General features: G+C 38.1%; 1 protein-coding gene across 1 annotated transcript in view; it reads right to left on the reverse strand.

The window, feature by feature from the left end:
* The window catches only part of LOC118410459 (eyes absent homolog 1-like), a gene marked incomplete in the record, with an annotated part of 97,819 nt that overhangs the window by 68,983 nt on the left and 6,363 nt on the right, over window positions 1–22,473 (reverse strand). The window contains 1 exon segment of the mRNA XM_035812191.1: window positions 19,636–19,780. Coding sequence (XP_035668084.1) covers window positions 19,636–19,683 — 48 coding nt within the window.

A 22,473-nucleotide genomic window follows, 5' to 3' on the forward strand; every position in this document is an offset into this window, starting at 1 on the left:
GGATACAGAGGAATTTCTAGTAAAAAGTAAAGGTGAATATAGTCTCATATCCTTTTAGAGGGCGTAATATCAGTGGAAGGTAGAGCCCAACCCTCTCCTTTCATGGGTGCAACACCATTTACTTTGCCTGATTCCAGTTCACCTGGGTAGAGTGAGGGAAGTCAGGTAAAGTGCCTTTCCAAAGGGCACAACATTGGAGGCATGTTAGGGGATTTGAACCCAGGACCTCTGGATTCTGGATCAAACATCCTAACTATTATGGGATATTCCCACCTTGTAACAGGACCCATCTCATCCCTCTCTGCCAAACATAACAATTGTTCTGGGCAGCATTCTAATAACTGCAAACCATATACTGTACTTTCAAGCAGAGCAGCGAAATCTTACCAATTCAGTCAGCACTCTATGTTAGGCAATATGCAACAAGTCACCACAGGCACACTGTTGAGAATGCCAAGGTTAATCTTTTCATCTGGCAAAGTCAGCGCTAATGTTTCAATCCAACTTGTTATGATTAAGAACTTAATCAAGATATCTGTACAAGAAAAGAATACACAGGGACACATTTATGCCTTGCTAGCACTGTCACTGGCAGCTACTTTTGAGAGCTACTTTTGTTTTCAGACTCCATTTTGATTTACGACAACTTTCTGAGATAAAGAAGACTTTTCCTAAAGTGAGACATACCTGTGAATTTCCAAGACAGTGCAGGCACCAGCAGTTGCAACCAGTCAACAAGTCAAGAAAATGGTGATGTCAGCAGGTGGGAAGCAGCAACAGGTCATGTAAAAAGAATGGAAAAAAAATTTAACACAAAGAAAATATTCTGTGCAAAGAATGACAGTACAATGAAAACATGAATATATCATAAGCTGTAATGAAACAACATGTTAAAACGTCGAGGAGCAATTAAATAAAATCTTGGAAAGTGAAATTCTTCCAAACAATTGTCATCTAGTTGTCTAACACATTTTTCCAACAAACTTTCAGCTGGAAAGTGATGAGACAGGATTCAAATAACAAAACATACATACTGTTCAACTCAACCTCCTTCCCGTTTTTTTGTCTAGCATCAAATTTTATTGGGTATAACATTAAGTATCAGGTAGGATGTTTAAGTCATTATTTGTACTAATAATTTCATGCCACCCCTTTCATTCTATTGGTTCCATTTGCTACAACAGCACTTAATAACTATAACATAATGTGTATAGGTTGCATTTTAAATATGAATGTGCTAAATGTATTTTGCATTAGAGCTACTTCTGTCACATTAGGCTGGTCCCTTGGTATCCCTTTGTCTAAAGAAGAAAGCACAGCCTTCAGGACTTGGTACCTAGTTTTTGCCAGACATCTATTTGTACAATCTGGTAGCACCCCTCTCAAGTAGGTAAATATTTCTCCTGGCAAAACACCTCCCGCCTTCAGGGCCATTTTCCCCTCAATCGTCAAACAATCACAACCATGTTTGCATGGCATTTAGAAGGCTGGAAAACCTCATTGTGCAGTTAGCAGACCTCCTAAATGGGCTCAAAAACCCTGCCTTACTTAGTTATAGGTTTGTCCCACACCTTGTGGCTATTCTTTCCATGTTCTTTAAAGCCATAAAACTGTTGGTTTCTTGACCTTCAAAACAAACCAGGTGTGTCTTTCAATTGCATATTAATTACTAAGTGGATTTGGTCTAATTCATCCTTGACAAATGATCACAACGGATAACTTGATGCTTCTTAAAAATTATCTTTTCTCTCTGCAATATCACAATATTTCCAAGCCATGTCAAAATTCCACAAACAGAAATGTCTTGCAACACGACCGTTACTTTTCCCCTAAGACCATGTACCAAATACATTTGTAAGCAAAAGAAATAATGGCATCAAATGCACTTCTAACTTTTGTAAGAACAGTACTAGTGTTGTTTCAAGCCCTGCGCAAGGCTGACAATAGCCGACCAATCTGTCAGACAATCATGCACTGGTTTGCTCAGTCTTTTAACACCAGCAGACTAGAGTCATTATGAGTGACCTCTATTTACTTTTAACATTACACAGCCATTCCGCATGCCCAACTGCCAAAGCAACCACTGTTCTCGCCATCCCTCCCACTCCAGCCTAACACTGACATCCGAGGTCCCACAAAATAACAGAGCTACAAATGTACACCCAGAACTATTTTTCAGTTGTAGACGGTAGACTACGGTCCCAATGTTTAACCATCTAACTCAACACACATAAATCTCCTTCTAATAGAATGAAGCAGATGTTTAAATGTAAATATCAAGCAATTCAGTAACTGTTATTTTATCTTCTTCTGTCTTAGAAAAATATGATTATCTCTTCACTTGAACAGCATCACTCACTACGATCAGTTATATGGTTGCTACTGAAACTGAAAAGGAATGATTAAGTCTTCAACTGACCAAAGTACAGCAGAACACCTCTCCTTCAGGACCTGTTTTCTCTTACAGGCAAGTACAGAGAGTTGACATGAACACTGCCCAAACACTTTCTAACAATTTGGCAACACTTATTGCCAGATTACTCCAAACTTCTACATGAACTTGACTGAGGACGAGCTAGTATTGACTCATGTGGTAGCAGTGCATGATTTTCGATATAAATAACGACCTAAGACGTCAAGAACAGGAAGACCTCCCCACCTCTCTACTGTAAAGGTATCAAACAAGGGAAAAACCAACAAACAGGTTTCTGGTCTAGGAAGGTCTTTACTTCTATACTTGTAAAGAAAATAACTTCAAGCAAAGACTGCTGGTGGCTTGCCCAAACATAACATTTTCAACAGAAGTTAGTTGACATGTACGGAAATTATTTGTTAGTCACTACTCGATAACAGGAATACTATACAGGCATGCTAAAGAAGTGAGGGAAGCAAAGTTTTAGCTCAGTATGACTTGCCCCTATGCATTTCAATAGGTCTTGAACCAATTGTTGGTTGGTGTGGTGGTTGCTGTGTTAGTTGGTTGGTGTATATGTGTTGGTCGGTTGGCTGGAATGATGGATGACTAATTGGATATGATTACTTATTTTCAGTCCTTTTTTTATCTGTGGCAATATCTAAATTTCATTGAAAAATATACAAACAGTTGCAAACCTCTTTTCAACACCTACTAGAACTAAAGACCCAGTTAACTTCTTTCAAGAAGTATATTTACCAGGTAGATATATGAAGTCATGCTATAGCTCTATAAGCCATTAATGACAGGAAACCACAAACTTTATGGCTTTTTGGTCCCTTAGGGTTTCAAAAAGGGATATTCCCACCTTGTAACAGGACCCATCTCATCCCTCTCTGCTAGTTTAACATTACAAGGTCCCCGTTTTCTGGAAACTCTGCCTGGGTACAAGGGATAATCTTCCACTTTTTGCTATATGTCATCCATTATTAGAGGCATTTCAGGCTGGGATTTCCCCAAAAGTGATATAATGGGGACCCTTGAAACATAAGAACATTGTGGTTTGATAATTTTTCATGTTTTGATATATAAACTGACAGAGAAACCATATAGCTTGCCACATGAGCCCAGGAAAGGTGTCACCTTCTGTGAAACTTTATCGCTACCGTTATGTACGAGTAGTGGTAAGACAGGTGGATAATCCACCAGATAACACATCAAAAGGTGACATTACATTGTATGTAGGGCATTACATGAAGGTACATCCACACTGAGTCCATTTGTACACGTCCATTTCTGCTTGTCATCACCAATAAACCATGGTTCAACTTTTGGATGTTCTGAAAAAATCCTGGATAAAGAGGGGCAGTCATTAGTATGCAACCAATGTACACCTACAACATTAACTAATGGGATTCCCGTAAAGCTATCATATACTCCCTAACAGAAGAAAATATCATATTTTTGCCATAGGCACTTCACACAGCTCAAACCAGTGTCACTGCAACAAATACTTCCAATGTAGTAACTCGAAATATGACGTACTATGCTAAACCCTTCCCAAACAAATACCAACTACTCATAACAAATAATCTTAACTTTCAAAATTTTATAGAATTTCTCGTATTTGAAAATCAGAATGTTTACTTTGAACTCTGGAAAATTAATCATCTTCTGTCACAATGGAAAATATTTTGATACAAGGAATGAATACCAATATTCTCTGTAGATACTTCACAAAAAATAGATCAACAACAAACAATCCTAGGATGGCAACTGTATTGCACTGTCACAGATTTACTAGTTACTCATTTAGCTTCAAAGAACTACAAACTAGTCTGCAGAACCAAAGCTGAAACTTATACTTACAATGGGCATATTTTCAGTTGGGTCACCTTGGGCAGTGATTTGATCCACTGTATCATATCGCTATGCATGTTTTCACAACCTTGGCAGTCGCCGACCCACATTCTAAACTAAGCAGAAATTATTATATCCTCCTCTTGAACTGTGATATCAATATTCAAGTCCTCAAAACCAGGCCTTATACAGATGTAATCGAGTTACTAAGTGTTGACCTAGACCTCATAAACTAGCAAAATGTCATAAAAACTCTGTATCATACTAACTGGTCCTTTCATTGGAAAAAACTTGACTTGACATTCAAATTAATTTCATACGAATTTCATCATATTCAACAGCATTTAACAGTGGTGACAAACTACAAACCATTAAGACAGAAAACTTTAAAGTATCCAGTTTCCAGTTACTACCTTAGCCAAGGCAGACATAAATCGAAGAAACATCTCAAAATTACATGTACATGTTAAGGCCCCCTCTCACTTGACGTGCGGCACGCTTGCGGCATTGCTGCTTCGGAAGATGCTCAACGAATTTCAGAGATAAAGAACGCATTTTCTTACTTGTTGTATATTTTGTCGTCTTTTAAGTTATACTTTTACGTATTGCGCAATATCTGAATCATAAAAAATCTTTCTTTTTCTGAAATCAGTATTCAATGTTGTCTATTTGCTATGGGGAAAAGTGAAAAAAAAAACAGTAACATTGTTAGCTAAGCTTAAAAGTTATGCCACACCCTCCCTTTTTTTCAAAGCACAAGAAAAAAGTTTTACATACCTGTGACAACACCTTTCCTCACAGTGACTCTGAAATATCACTGTCCTGTTTTAATGAGTTTTGCACATCAAGGCATATAAATGTGTCTAAGACACATTTGTGATATAGTAGCTACTAGCTAGCAAGCTTCCAACTTGAGTATGTGGTCTGGTATTTGGCCAGAGGCCCAACTGGCCCAGTCTCTACCCAACTTATCATATCTGGTTGCCATTGACAACCAATGACCTTGTGTTTGAAGGATAAGCACAACCAACCATGTTAAATATTCAAATCTTTTCAGAGTACCTTCAATGCTCTGGAATATGCATGGGGATTACTTTGCAAAGAATTTTTAAAAACTTTCTTCCTACCTCATTGTATGGTATACATTCCTTTTCTTTTCTTTACATTTACTGACTTCCTGTGTACATTTCTTTTACTCTTTTTTTTTTCGAACCCCCTTTGATCCTTCTGGTTTATCCCTATAGGAGCCATCACAGTTGTCATGGGCTGTCTTTAGTCTAAGCATACATGTATGTCACATGCGTGTCACCAGACAAATTTACACGCTGAAATATGTTATCTTCTCAATGTTTCTTTACATGGATCGATGACAGTGATCATTCATTCAATCACTTGTACATGATGTGGTTAGCCAGTGCACTCTGCTGACACAAGTAGAATTCTAAATATAAAAAGGTTACCAAATAAGATAGAATTCATAAACTTCAGAGTTTGGTTATGATTTCAATCATTTCAAAGGCATAAAATGCACATGTTGATACATATTATGACTTGATCTTCTTGTCCCCTAGTATGTAACCCTGATCGCTACACGACACGGGGGGAAAAGTATATTGCTTATCAAAAAACTTTGTCAGCAAATGGGAAAAGGGACCTCTTTGACAGTAATTTTCTTTCTCAGTGCACCATATATCGACTTTAACATGCAGCATTGTCATAAATCTTTGCTTCTACCCACCATCCATTGATCTTCATTAGAAGCACAATGTGCACATATCCCAAGGTCCTGACATGGTCATACTGCAGCGTACTGAGAAATTAGTCCTTTCTAGCCCATGAAAAACCAACAGCCTTGGACTCCTTGCTAAACAAGCTACATTGTAACAAAAGTTGGAGGATTTGACACAAAGTTCCAAAGGTTTACCCTTCCCAACAATGCCTCATCTGTTTCAATCTACTTCCTATTTGCAGCCTTAAATCATGGACTGTCTCCTCTCTGATGACACCATTCATGGGAAGGTGAAACCGCTAACCTGGGATAACCCCCAGTCCTTACTACCATATCGTACAGGGGTGAAACACTTGGAAACAGCAGGTATGAAAGGTCTCATAGCGGGGCTTATCCAATTGAACGAGTACTTTAACCTTTAATCCATCCTCATATTCATGCTGGGAAACTTTAATTATAGATGATTTATGAATCCAAGCTGTCGATGCATTTCTTTTCCAGTTTGTCGAGTTTATGGTACCGCATGAACCAAAGCAGGCAACAGTTAGCATCATGATGACATTGAAAAAAACTTCAACTGCTGATACATACAATACCAAAAGTATCTTTACATCACAGAACCCATGTAAATCTTGAAGAACATCAATTGGTAATGTGGCACACAGTAGAATGGGCTCAATGTCATAGAATAATTCACGAAGCTGATTTTATGTCTGACATGTAATGTATGTAGAATATTGGTCAGGGTTGTATTAGTTTAGTTTGATTTCAACAAAGAAAAGATCAGCTACCTGATATTCATATTGAACAAATTATGACCTAATACAAATTACTGATTGTTTGTACATGTATACCACATTGCCAGACATTTGGCAACATACCTCTTATGTTTATGTAAAACTGACAGCAGTTTTGCCTAACTGATCATGCATCCTAAACTTGCAGAAATCATAATCATAATGCAATAGGCAAAATGATAAATGGTCATCTGTCATACACCCTAATTCCTGGTAACATTATCAACTTTCCTACAACAAAACTGTGAAGGACCACATGTTCGTAGAAGGTAAGTTTCTAACATGTGACACATCTTTTCAGATTTATATGTAACAACTATAACCCTGTCTTTGCTATATGCCTATTACCGCCCTCTTAATGATAACTGTGGAACAGATGTGCCTTCATCACTAGTCAAAACACTGCAAACAATTATACACCAACACAAAATGTCTAAATTGTCTTTAGTGGTATATGCTTCGTATTATGCCAAATTTAAGCATTATACACACATGCCAATATCAGTTCTGTACAATAAGCAGCATTGTTCCTACAGCAGCAGTTGCGTGACAAATTTTGTTCAAGTAGTCAAAATATTGTGATTAACAGGGGAGGCCTGGGCACAAAAATAGATATAGCTCTGCTCCTGGTTGAAAAAATCATGACACTACAGATGTGCACCTCGTTGTCACTATCATTTAACTCAAAAATAGCAAAACATACCTGAAAACTGAGCGCACTATTGGATCTAGATGGCACGGAATCAGTACTTGAATATCATTTCAGAACAAAGATTTCAATTTTTTATTATGTGAAATCTTGTACATTATGTTATAGGAAGATTCTAGAATTTTTGTTGTGTAAAGAAGAAATATTTTCAACTCCCATAAAATGCCATTGACTCTCCATTCCATGTAGTTGAGATTAAGGAATTATTGCTTGTAGTTGGGAGTTAATAAAAACTGCAAGGAAAAACAACCCATAAGTAAGCAGTCAGCAACAATTTTAAGACAAATATTTCTCATTCATTATCATTTAACATAAGGGATGCAGACTGCCAAGTGGAACAAATATATATTCACCAGGATTCATATAATCAAAATTACATAACTAAATCATCCCCTTCAACTATACAGACATTTGGTATGGGACATATAACTCAATGACTTTCCAAATGACTCTACAAACACACAAGTGCAGTTGTTTTATTAGTTATGGCTGATGTGTCCACACATGAGCAGTTGTGGCAGACAGACTGGCAACAGCAGACCTCATGTCATGCCTTGTACAAAAATAGCTCCCTCACCCTCCCTAAAATTTACTACAGCCTGGCCTGCTCCCATCATCCTGAATAAATATAGAAAAACACAGGCAAAAACAACAAACAAGTGCTGACGCAGGTCAGCAAGGGGCAGCACTGACAACTGTTCTGAGACCTGTTACTGGAGCTTATGGTAATGCTGGGTGGGAGTGGTGCAGGCGTGGTGCTGAATTCTGCTGTTCTTCATAAACACTGAAACTTTGGTATGGAGACATGCAATAGTCAACCTCATTTTCCTGTGGACTTTTTTCACCGAGTTTTAACAGAAACAAGGGCCTTTTGACTACTAAATTTAACAAAAACATACACCTTTAGTACTTCCATCAATACCAAGCATATTGTATATCACTCTGCATTTTTGTTTCAACACTAGTTAACTCTATTGTCAAATGTCTACTTGATACTATAGTAATAAATGACGAAAATAAATGTAACACAAACATTCCTTGATAGAACAATAAATCATTTTAGACGACCAAAATACAAGTTGCCAGACAGAAATGGGATAGTCATATGTTCTTCAATGAAGCACCTGCCAATTCATCAAAATTGGCAAGACATAAAGCTATATTTTGTGTAACTAGCAAGGATGGATGTTGTTGCTGTTAAACCTTGTAACTATTATAAGAGAAGGACAGAAATTCTGTCTCCGATGAAGAAAACCAAAGTTTACAAACAGCATTTAGCAGCATTTAGGAAGGGTTCATTCAAGGTCCGTGTGTTGTGAAATTAGAGCAGTGTGGAGAAACTTGATCAACTTTCACTTCTGCCTTTAACTGCTCACCCACAAAACCTCAAGAAGAGCTTGTCTTCCATAATATATACTGTACATGAATAGCTTCCCTGTTCATAGGTCTTTTAATTCAAGCACATGTAGATGTAGATGACAACATAGATGTTCAAGAGTTGTATCACTGTCCAATAAATATGACCATATTTGACAAGGCATTTGACAGTTCAATTTTCAAACTTCTTCTCCCTGGAATATCATTTTCTTCAATTATCTGGAAGGAAGGGATATTTCAAGAAAACTAACATCAGGATAGGTACAAAATTTTCTACTCAATTCAATATATTGCTTTCATCTCAACAACTGACTGTACTACTTGACATCTCAATGAGATTTTTTTTCCTCAGATGGCCTTAGGTGGATCTTGGCACCTTTGAACTTCACTTCGTCAAAGTGAAAGGGTATTCCCAGCTGCCGGATAGCAGATTAGGAAGAGGGGTCTGGCCACCCATCTTCTACTTTCACAGTGAGGGTTAGTTTATAATTTGCTGATCTAGTTGAAAAATGTTGGCCACACCTGAGCACCCTGGGAGGGAGAGTTGTGGGAGGGGAACCTGGACCAGAGTAATTCCCTCATGGGGTTTGCAGACAGGCTGGAGAAATCAGGTCCAGATGGGGAGGCAAAGGTACGCTTTTTATGCAAACACTGATTCACAGAAAATGTCTGAGAAATTCAGGACAATACCTACTTGTCTAGCATGCTTGAAAATGTGATTTAGGCATGGGTTTTGAGAAAAAAAGACTTCATACATCTGGGTTTTTTCCAACTCTGGTCATGACATAGCACTATGTAAAATAAATATTATTAGTGAACACAATAATTTACCCATTGAAGTGACCTGGGGGGGGGGGGGGTCTTTCAAGAATATAAAATCAAATGGTAACAGTCCAAGACTTCCAAAGTCAGTCGATATGAAAAAACTTTATTGCCAAATCATAATTTCACATCACTAAGACTCTCACAAATTAACTTTGTTGCTAGAGGGCACCTTTTTCAAATGTGATCATGTATGATATTTCACAGTCCAAAGACCAAATTTGGATGCTGCCTACTTTGGACAAACAGTGCACACATGGGACTTTTTAAATACTTTGTAGTAGATGCAACATAACAATAGCCAATCTAGCTTCTACTCTACATGTATTATTAACTGAGACTTAGACTGCAGTCCTTTGTGACTCCTTGTAAGCATAGAAACCAAAACGGTTTTTGAAGAAAAGGCCTGACATAATAAATCATAAGAAGTCTAAGTTGTCTAATGAAGTCTAGCATCCTAACTCTTTTGATTATAGGTAATTAGCATTTCCGTAACAACATAAATGAACACGAATAAACAAAATAAGTAGCCAGACATCAACAAAATAAACAAGAACAGCTGGCAATAAACAACTCCACCTCCTGTCAGCCTCCATCCAAGCTAAGGACATCCAAATGTTTCCCTCTGGCGACCTCTGACCCGCACCTTTATCAACAACTTCCTATTAGCATGGCTGCTGCGATCTGGGCAGAGATAACACACACACTTCTGAACCCACTCTGGGCTGTTGAGGGGGGGTTTAGAAGTAATAGATTCTAACAGGCATTTGCGTTTCTTTACTAAGAACTAAAGGAACAAATTCGCAATGAGACAGAAGACCTTACACCTGCATTTATGACAAAAGAAGTTACAATGTTTTTAACCCTTTATTATCATAACTAGTGAAAACGTTTCAAAGCAATATGGGTCCACAAAAACACTCAACAAAGTGCTGAAAGATTACAAAAACAGTCCGTAACAAAAATTTCACTTTTCTTTCCTTTCTCGCAGGTAGAAATAAAACCATACTAACTATGATACGTTCCTATTTGTGAGTAAAACTTTTTTCCAAGTTCAGTAATTATGATGTTGGACGGTTCACCCCACTTATCCCTGCCCATGACTCCTTGAAAACATGCTCACCCTGGCGGCAGCTTGTTTCCAGTTGGCCCGGCAACTATCAGCAGGATTTTATAATTACCCAGAACACATGTCACAGCCACAGAAACTAGTTGTCTTTGGTTGGCTGCACTGGACCTGATGTCAAGTGTGATCCAACATTACTGCCACTGATAAGAATGTATTAAGATGGTAAAAAAGGCATTTTGTCACTGATTGTGCTGAAAGCACAACACATATTTAATCCAGAAAAAGAAGCAGTTCACTGGTTTAACGTTCTAGTAATGCTGTATTTTATAACAGGTCAATTTCCACAACATCATTGACCTTTGGAAGATAATGTTACTGATTATGCTACAACAAACTGATCAGAAGTTGGTCCAAACGTTGATAAAAAAAAAGTAAAACCCAACAGTAATGCTGTCTTTCGTCATCAGACCATTACATTATTGTGGAAGTCCAAAATGACCAACATACCTACCTTGGGAAAGCCTAGTGTGCCATAGACTCATGCTAGTTGGGAAACTTCATCTTCCACCTGCACCTGTCAACTTTCCTGTTGACGAAGCAGCAACATGGAACCCCTCCCGGCAACCAAGCTTTGAACTTGACTGCCTTCGGGCCATAACAGGACATGCAGCAAAGCCAGGATTGACTTCAGTCGATCTTTATTATAGACATGATTTAAACCCCAGACCAGCACATTGCTATTGATTGAACCCATATTGTCTTTCAGGATGGTGGCATGTCTTTTGACCTTTGACCTTCTCAACTTTTCTTATATGTATTTCTGTTATACAAACCTTAAAAGTCATATTAAGTCACAAGACTGGAACTTTGTGCTGCCTTCAGGGATCAATTCTAACAGCAAACAGTGATTCATTGTACTTGGCAGGACACATCCAAAGATTAGTATCATTCTCTGGTTAACCATTCATACATGTTATGATTTATCTTAAAATCACACTGGAGTATGGATGATTCATCTAACTGTAAACCTGTTTGTATTGGAAAGTTGCAAACTGATATTTCTTACAGATCAATGTCTTGAGTTCCCCAGAATTGCCTTAAGATTTCTTTGAAATTATGAAATTCTCATATCTTGTAATTTACATGATATTTTGATGATCACATTTTCTCACTTACTACATGACATGATGTATGTATTGTTTTAGACAGGAAATGACTGGTCATCATGTGATTACACAGCAGACAGGACATGCTAAAGATGGCCGGGAAAGTACAGGTATGTTTTTCCATGTCCACCCACACAAGAAGCTGTGCTCAAACCCATGGTAAAACATTTCAAGCAATGCACTTTTCAGACAACATGTACTGTCAACAGGCCTTTGGTTCTTTGGTTGCTCCGTGACATGGCCTTGAAGTGTCAATACAAATCATTTCTTTACTTCTGGTCATATATTTTAATGCTTCATGAAGTTCATGCAACTAATTATGAGAATTGGGAAAACTGGCCAGAAACCTGCTTTATATTCATGTAGACCTTAATATGCAGCCAAAAGATAGAAAGAAATGCATACACTAAGTATCCAGATTTTATTAGCTTTTTGCTCCACAGGGAATCAAATACTGCACTACTCAATGAAGGTCTGGAATGTGTGACAAGCCCTTTAGACAATTGCTGGGTTCTGGTCAGCCTGCAATGTTACAAAATGGCCTGTACGGTGATGCACTTCAATAACATATGCATTGGTACAAACATGGAATGTGACATCTTAACAATATCTGCCAACAATGAAACCTGTTTACAGAACAAGTACTGCACTTTTATATTGACCTTCCTGTCTGTCAAAAAGATTCAATTAAAGAATTTCTATTTATCTCAATTCACACCAGTACTATTTGATAGAAACTCATATAAAGAGATACATATTCAAAATCATTTCTACCAAAACTGAAAACATTTTTAAGATTCAATATATGTTACCAGCTATCATGTTGCACAGGTATGGCTGTAAGCTTTGAATTCAATTGAGGAAAATACAGGTTGCTTTGTGAACAAGGCACATGTAGAGTCTTGAAAAGCTCAGCCCTTCCCTCATACTTGAACCCTTATAGCAAGTACTTAAATCCTATGATTTCCCTGATAAGGATGACAGCAACTTTTTGAAGTTTTTCCCTGGTCAGAAAGCAGAGTAGCAAACCTGCTAAAATGATCACATCAGTTTGACCCCACCAGTAGAACCCTTGACCCCACTAGGATCCTGGGAAGAGTAGGTAGCAATGACAGACCACCCAGCATAAACAAAGGCTAATGCTTTGGTCAAGTTGCTCTTATTATGATTCTCATTGTTAGTGCTATCATCCCTGATCTATCCCATCTGCCACTATACTCACAAATCTGACCTCTGACCCCTGGATGAGTTGGAAAGAAGCCAAGACACATGATTGAGTTTCTTTGCCTCCTTGGGTTCATTCCAAACAACTTTAAAGTTTATTTCTTTTCCATAAGTATCCTTATAGTTTCAAATTCTCTTGAAGTTGAACAAGAAAGGACTAGTTCAGCTGTCTATACTTTAAGTCAATGAAATCTTAAATCATCTGTGATAGTATGGAAATAGGAGTGCTACATCAGCAAAAAAGCAAAACAACCATTCAAACATTTTCCAGGAAGCCTAAAGAAACTTTGATATATCTTGACAATCAAAGACATTGAAAAATAGTTACAAACTTCAAAATGACATTTTCCACACAAAATCTTACTAAGAGAATTTCAAATGGAATAATGAGCAGTAATATAACTTTCATGTACATCAGTTGAATTAACTAGTTAACCATTTGGGACCTATCACGGTGGTCACGTTGCTAGGGTATTATCCGCGTTGCCAGGCCAGAGTGCTCCGCCCACAATTCGGCCCGCGCCAGCCGTGGCGGTGTGAAAAAAACAACACAAATTTCATCCAACATAACGTACGATATGATTATCACATCAGAAAAAAAATATATGCACACGAAAATTACATTAGTTCGCCTTAAAAATATCTCAATTATTTGGGATGACCATGTGCAAAACGCTTCAAATCGCCCGCTGTTTCATGTGCGTATTGGAGGTCGTTTGGGGTCACTGAACTTTGAACTTTGAATTTAATGCTCTATTTTACGCACCTGGCAAAGCTTTGACCTATGCTTTAGACTTTAGGACCTCTAAGAATATTCCACCTTATGCAGTTTTAAGTGTCTACGACATTTTAGCTAATTTTGTCACATTTTCACTACGTTTTGTCCCATAGTTCCACAGCGATGGAAGAGAATCGATTGATTTTTCTCCAAGATGGCGGCGATAGTTTTTTCTTTACGATGAAGTTTTTTTGGTCAGCTTAAGTGTAAACTATCGGTAGATATGGCTCAAAATACGAATCTTACGTTTTGTTCAGATTTTCACGTGGAAGAATGGCTATGCTCTAGACTTATAATTAGGTTGTCGGCGAACATCAGAGTGGTTTTTTCTCGCCTCCGTACGTTCTTAGAACAACATCTTACCTGGGACGGCAGTGATATGGAAATGAGCTGGCGTGGCCCCATTGTTGTCGTCCCGGGCGCGAAATTTGAGAGAGAATCGGCTGTAGCAAATTATTTGTACAGTTTGTTGTGTCTGCAAGATTTAAGCTACCAATAATTCTACAAGATCTTTAGTGCACTTTCGCAGCTGCACTTTCTCCCTTAGTTAAGATTATTTTAGAAATTTTGAACGAGGTCCCAAATTGTAAAATGGCGTCTTTTGTAAACAAAAGAGAAAACCGGTTTCATCCGGTTCCGCTGTCAGGTAACAACACTACATATCTGACCCCCTACTTCACAAAAGTTTGATCTACTACTGTGCTTCTTTGATAGTTTCTTTGTTATATTGAACCGTTTTCATTTTTCTACCAAGGGCGCCAAAAGTTGAGTTTTTTCGTCTAGCGTATGCTAGCCGATAGCACATCAAACGCTTGGGTGTGTAATGTTACGAAGCCTAGTGAATTGCGAACTGCAGATTCTGTTACAAAATTCACGGCAATATGAAATTGTTTCTACAAATAGCGGAGAACGAAGTTTTTTTTCTTCATTTTTTAGTTATTTTGTAGGACAGGACTAGACACGCCGGTTCGTGAATCTTTATTTGAAGACGCACTTTGTCGAGAGGTCAGTGTGCATTACGTTCTCCCGTGTGCGGTAAGCTTCCGTGCAAATGTTCAAAATATAGATTTCACTTCACCAAGAAACTAAACTGGTGTTCTGTCGATCAATTGTGTGTGTGTGTGTGTGTGCGCGCGCGTGTGGAGTGAGAGAGAGAGAGAGAGAATATTAGACTTCCGTAGGAAAGGCCGGGTTGTGTTTATATTACGGGCGGGCGGGCGGACTCTACGCCGCCCCCGCTGAATCTTGCATCTGCGCCCGGCAATGACGCCAGTCACGGTAAGTTGGGTGAATTTTCATGGTGTTGCGGTTGCTATGCTTTCGTCCGTGTTACCATGCGTTTCATTACTACTTCAAATCCATTCTATAGTATAAGGCATAATTTAAACAAAGAAAATTGCGGGGCAAAGGACGCCAGTTTGAAGTTTACCATGTAATGCCCAGCGTACTACCGATATCGATACATTCACCTGTGACGTCAAGCGCTGGTATGGACCTAGTTCATTTACAGAATGACGAGAATATAAGGAGTTTGTTATTTGAGAGAACACGTTTATCAAAACACGTACATGTAGGTTGCAATTGAGTGTGTGTGTGTGTAAAAAGAGGCAAGGATAATTGTCCGGGTTGTGTCTGTAAAAGATGGCCACTGCTCCGTCCCAAGCGTGACCCGGGAGTGACGGTAACTCCTTCATTCTTTGCTCACCTAAGGTTTAGTTTTAGCATGTTGGGTGAATATAATATATAGACAAATATATAGTTCAGAAAGAATTAAAACGGTGGTTTCAATGCCGAGCTCCAGCGTGAGAATGGCCGACAGAAAAGCTCAGGTATTGTTAACTTGGCAAGCGGAGAACAATGGGGGAGGAGAAAAGACGCGCATATGAAAGGAGCAAGTTCGCGTCAAAAAATAGCTCCACTTGGAGCGACCAAAACAAACGTAATCCCCGCCTACAACGGCGTAAACCAATCAGCTATTGTTGCCAGTGGTGAAATGGATGATTGACATTGATTTCCTCATCCATATGCATGATTTGCGAGTGAGGATTTTTGAGGGCCTTTTTGACCACCGTGTATGCAGCACTTAATTGTTCTCTAATATGTCAGTACAGTACTCTGCACAGATTACTAGTTTAAAGATACCTTGACTACAACACAACTCTACTCTATTCTCGACGTGAAGTAAAGACCAACAAATGGGTGTTGAAGGTGGATATTTACATGCCTATATTTGAGAGGTCAATATGTAGTTACAGTTTTTGATCCTTGGCTGTTTGTTATACTATCTAAACCAAAGAAGTCATTATCACCACAATTAAGACATACAAGTACAGGTATAACTTATAAGTCATAAACATATCCTAGGCCTTTATAGGAGAGATCATGAGGGAAGTATGGTGGTGTCACGGTCAGCCGCCCCTGAACCAAAATTGGTTCCAGGTTTTGCTTGGGTGCAATCTGGGCATGTGAACTTTTCCCTGGCAATTTTTCAAAGAACAAAGAACCCACAGTCAAAAGTTCCCAGGGAGGCACCAGACTGGTGATCTCAATTATTGCAGATATTAGAAGGAGATTTTATTTCATGTTAATGATAAGGGCCCTAACTATCAAATATACATACATAACATAGAACAACCTTACACACAGTTTTTCTTGATATCGCCTATATCAGGATAGTTACTTACAGATACTATGGAAAATACTACAAGACACCTGTGTGTGGCTCTTCGATTAAAATCATGGGCCATCATGATGACTTTAGTTTCTAGCTACTAAACCTCTGGTCGTTACAATGCACTTTACTTGTCAGGATCACCTTTGATAGCCTGAATTGAGCATTTATGACTATCAGAAAGATTTTACTGCACCTTATCACTAATTCTGGTGCATCACAGGCCTTCTGCCATTTATGTGGACTGACACTCCTACACTATATGCTAATTAGCCTGAACCCTGACTTCTAGATATAGAAAGCCCAACTACTGGACTTGATTTTACACACTGTTGGAAGCTGTCGGGCATTCCAGCTGAGGTATCATACATGCACTTCAGAGGTGTTATGGTTTTCTTTTGTAATATCAGGGAAAAGCCTTCGCAGGACCATAAAATTGACAGAATGAAAAAGCTATCATCATCCCACTATTACATCCCGAAATTCATCAAGTAAAGTGGCCCCATACATGATATATATACAACCCAACATACTACCGGTATCAGTAGATATTCACAAAATGTATGTATAGTATACATAAACTAATTTTTACAAATTGAATGGATATCAAACCATGCTGACATGCTGCCAAAACTCATTATGAAAAGTACATTATTGGCCTACGTCTAAACAGTTGGGATGGTTATCATATAACCTGAAAGTACTACAAGACTGCCTCATAAAAGAATATTTGATTGCCCATAAAACTCAGACAATACAATTTTCATACATTAATAAATGGGCAAGTCAAGAAACATGTTGTTTCCCATTGAGTATAAACTATAACTAAAGGGTATTTCATTTTCAATTTATGAGCAGCCAACTTGGATAAGGCAAGCTTATCTATAATCCGAGAAGCATGTACAGCCATTTCATGGCCATGTGCATCTCATATGTGCTTTCAAGTTTAATTACTATGTCCTGGACTTTATAGACTTTTATGGGTCAATATTCATAATTTACAGCAAACCAATACCGTATTTCTTCTAATAAACTGCGCACTTTTTTGACATTTCAACTTTGAAGTTGGTGCTTCAGGTCAAAGCCAAAGTCGGGGTGCGCGCTTTATTTAGGGGTTGTCTCAAGAAAAATCACGTAACAAGCCAGAAAGCCAGCGATTACGCCGCGAGGTATCGCGCTGAACATCGATACTTTATGCATTTGTCTTTCGTTTATTATTTACAAGATAACAATGTTAACGTTATATAGACTTAAAATTACGCATGCTTATGTTATTCTTTGTATCAAAAATAATATAGTTGTAATGATATTTATAAGAATGATATTATAAGAATGACTTGAAAAAGAAAAACGGAGACAATCGTCCGACTTTTTGTAGCGTGCTGGGGCTGGCATAATTTGTTAGTTATGTTACAAATATTTTATCCCCGAGGCATCACGCGGCTGCACGCCGGCACATCGTGTATTATCCACGAGCATTTTGACCCAAAACATAGTTGCTATGATCAGAAAATGTTGCAGGGTTCTTCTTTGCAGGAGTTTTGTTTTTGTGTGACGAGAAAAATGCGACATTATAATTTTTCGGGGTGTTTGGAAACCCACGCTAAGTTTCAGCACACTTACGGCTGCATCGAAACCCAAAATTACGCTAGAGACACCATAAATTCACATATAAAAGCATGTTTCCACGGAAGGTTCTTTGTATTATGCATATCTTAACTAGAATGGTGCAATGTAATCGTTGAAAATAGCGTTCTTTTGCATTTCAAAAATGTAACTCTGAGAATCAAAATGGCGGCAAGCTAGCTGCAAGCCGCGGGAAAGCTCCCATGATGCACCGCTGCAACCAATCAGAGCGCGAGTTTGCGGGGGATTCCCCGTCATTAGTATTCAGTTGTTGTTGTTTTGGTGGCTTCAACCAATCAGAGATGCGTATTTCCGATCCTGCAGACGCCGCGTTTCGTGCCGCGCTGTACAAAAATACGTATTTCTCGGGAAGAACAGCGGGCCACAATGTTTTATTATGACAGTAAATGTGTTTTTTTTAGTTTATCATCGAAAAGCCCGGTAAAATTTAACGCTTTGATGTCTGCTCACTCGATATAATGGTATATTGTAGCATGAAAATTCTCATTGCGCTGCGTGAGCAAGCCGCCGATAAATTATTGGTAGAGTGAATTTTCTCTACGTAACTTTACAAGTGCGGTGCCGATCCAGAAATTGTATCATTTTTCTAAAAGTTTCATAGCTGGAAATTAGGTTTTGAGGGTACCCCCGGTGCGATCGTCAGCAAAAATTAGGTGCGCGGATTATTGAGGGGTTTCCCTTGACTATCTCAGCTTGCGTATAAGGGCACATGATGAGCCCCAAATCGGGAGTGCGCATTTTATTTGGGGTGCGCGGTTTAATGAAAGAAATACGGTAATTGTCTGCCATTACAAGGTTTCCTGGTTCCTAACAGGTTCTGCTGTGGGAACTTCTATCAAGACAAAAAAAGGAACCAGGTTCAGAAAAAGACTACGTGTACCCAAAATAACAAATTTAAGGGTATTTACAAACTTGACCAAAATACACCTTTCATAGACAGAATACAGGCCTGGTCTGGAGGGGATAGTACAAGAAAAGGTACAGATACATCTTACTCTTTTAATTTCAGTGACAAATAGTTCATACTTATCATAGAGCTTTAAGGCCACTCATTAATATTAAATAGTATAATGTAATGTATATATATATATATATATATATATATATATATATATATATATATATATATATATATATATATATATATATATATATATATATATATATATATATATATATATATATACAGAGAGAGAGAGAGAGAGAAAGAAAGATATATAGAGAGAGAAACACATAAATAAATAAATGAATAAAAGAGAATATAACATAGGTCAAGTAAACTTCACCTTTATTTTCATTTGAATAAAAGAAGCTTTTATCTTTTACAAAAACCAACTTCTAACATGTATCACAATCTTGTTCGTCCTCCTTACCGGTCTGTCGTGCAGATCCGAGGTCTGTGGCTCCTCCATCATCATCATCTGTCGGCCAGTCAGATCTCCTGGTTTCTAGCGTCCTCCCTCCTTCCCTCGCTCCCCTGCATATGCACCCCACTCAGCAGCTCAGTCCCTCAACCTCCTGTGGATTTAACAGAAATATATGATAGTTTGCACAGGCCAAGAAAATTCATGTCAAAAATGGATTAATATTCACACTTCACAAAACAGTATACCGAAAAGCCATCATAGACAAATTTTGGTAGAGATGGAGGCAAAGATCCAGCTGTCTCATGTTAATTCCTCTGTCACCTTTTTCACAAGAACTTTTCTTTCTACCCATTTTCCTGCAACTTAGTCAACACACTATCAAGTATATGAACTGGAAAGGCCACATTTTTGTAAAAATGAAGAATGTTTTCCCTCTAGCCCTGTGTCATGCTACTCGCACACAAAATTATACCATTAGGCTTGCCCTCAAGTATTGGGTGAGTGGAAAAAAGAAGCTCCAGCCCCAGGTCATTAACATAATTTATGCATCTTGAGATATTCATGGCATTGCGCAATGATAAACATTTTTGTGAAGTAGATAAAAAATGTGATATAGATAAAACATATGATTCAAAATTGTCACCCTGTGCAAGAATGGGCTCTTCCAGAAGTTCCAGTGCACCCAATGTAAAATAGCAAAATAGCCAAGTCTGAAAATACACTCACTCAAGATATGGACTTCTTAAAATCAATTTTCCCCTGGTAGAAATAGACTTTTCCTCTATTAACATAATTATGTAATTGGATCTATTCATTGAATAACTGCGATAATAAACATGTTTCGTGAACAGTATCAGCACACAATGAAATATACTTACATAGTTATACGTTCTTGTTTCTTTTTGTGCATTTTTGTGAAAAAGATGTAATATGGCCATTTTTAAGGACAGTTTGAACCACATTTTTAAGTACACAAACATAGACAACTTTCTGCATTAATACTGCCATCACCCTACAACCACTTGGTTTTAGATTATGTCACTGCTGTTCTTTATTCTGATTGGCTGAAGAAGGAAGAAGCCAGGCAGCCAGGCCTGGTGCACAGCCCAGCCTTGTCTGTAAACCTATTCTGCTGGGAGGAAGAACACACCAGCAAAAACAACATGTTTTCTCCTTCCATAAAACATAAATATAATGAGAGCAATAATAGAGTATAATTTTAAGGATGGTCAGTTCTTATTATCAGCTTCAAAGCTATTACAACACTGACTGTATCAACCTTATCCCACTGCCTAGTACACAGATTTACCCCCTGGGAGTCTGAAGAGTGTATCCCCTCAAGCACATCTACCATGAAAAGGTGTTGCATGTACTGCACGCTGAGTTGTTTGTGAGAAATACAAATGAATTGCAAACAGTTTTGTGAAGAAACACCATGATACTGATAGAGAAAGGAAGAAATAGACATCACATAGCAGCTAGCCTACAGAGTTTCAATACATAGGTCATTGTACTGTATTGTGAAAGAAGAGTAACTTTCTTAGTTTCTACATCACAACACAAGTAAATCTCTTCATTTGGCAGGCAACATGGATTAAAAATTTTGTGTTGGACAGAAAGTTTGAAGTTTGAAACCTTTTCAGATAATCTCCTATTTGGCAATGGTAAACCCATATTACTATCAGGTCTTTCTGGGGCAAGCTCACATGCAGTCCAGTGTTTAGAGTAAACAGTCACACTCTACTTTTCACAAATAAGTGAGTAGGTAGACAGTCTGACATTGGCTGACACTACAAATACTGGGCAAAACTGACACTGTTATACAAAAGCCAAATTTTGACTTTTTAAAGAGACGTTTCTTTGAATGGCTTGAAAAATGCAACATTCTAAATCAAAGATAAGTACTAGATGCCAGAAGAAAAGCTGTAGTAATGTACGAGTCAAATTGATATTGCACAACTTCTATCACAAGTGATGAGTATGATTGTAAAACCTTGTTTCTAACAATAAAGCATGCCAATAACTCTAGTTAATCTGTACCGGGTAATAAAAAGTAGCTTCCAAATATTCGGAGTTCACAAAAAAAGAAAACAAATTGGGAACCTTCCCTGTTGGTAGCCTAGCTCTAAGCATGCATGAATTGAGGGTACCCTCCTTTGTTTGGCTTTCTTCTCACTCTTTGCTTATAAAACTGTGAGCCACAAACTGACAGGTCACATTTTTGTCATACTTCTTACTACCTTCAAAATGCTGTCTCTGACAGGTACCAAGACAACAAGGTGTACCTGAACAAAACAAACAACACTTATCTTAATTCAAAACTTTAAAATGTCATATCAAACTTTCAAAGCAGTCCCATATGTATAATGTATGTCCGATTGGTAACTCTCATACAAATTTTAGACAAGTTTCTCATGCAATTTTGCATAATCTCCCTATGGTAAACCTCACTCTGCTTTCCAAGCACAGACTTCTGTTTATACTCCAGCTACGTGTAAACCTACATCGCACATAGACTCCATTTTTGGGACCCCTTGGTCGGCCTAATTATAACTCAAGTCACCTCCCATTTGGACATGTCTGAAGCCAGAGTACAGAGCAGCTGCACCAGAAATGATCCTTGGCCTGGCTCGGATTCAGCGAATTGCAGTTCAAGTCTACTCTAACTTCATATAAGAGCAAAAAATGCAGGTTCACAAGTACACTGGGGAATTTTTCAATGTAGCTATAATCTTGATTCTTCACATCATTAATCATAAATCTTTACAACTATATTTTCTATATATATCAAAATCTGACTCAAACTGAGTTTCAGATGTTAAAACAAGATCTGTTATGCTTACA

The sequence above is a fragment of the Branchiostoma floridae genome, chromosome 2 (genome assembly GCF_000003815.2).
Source record: "Branchiostoma floridae strain S238N-H82 chromosome 2, Bfl_VNyyK, whole genome shotgun sequence".
NCBI classification, from domain to species: Eukaryota; Metazoa; Chordata; class Leptocardii; order Amphioxiformes; family Branchiostomatidae; genus Branchiostoma; species Branchiostoma floridae.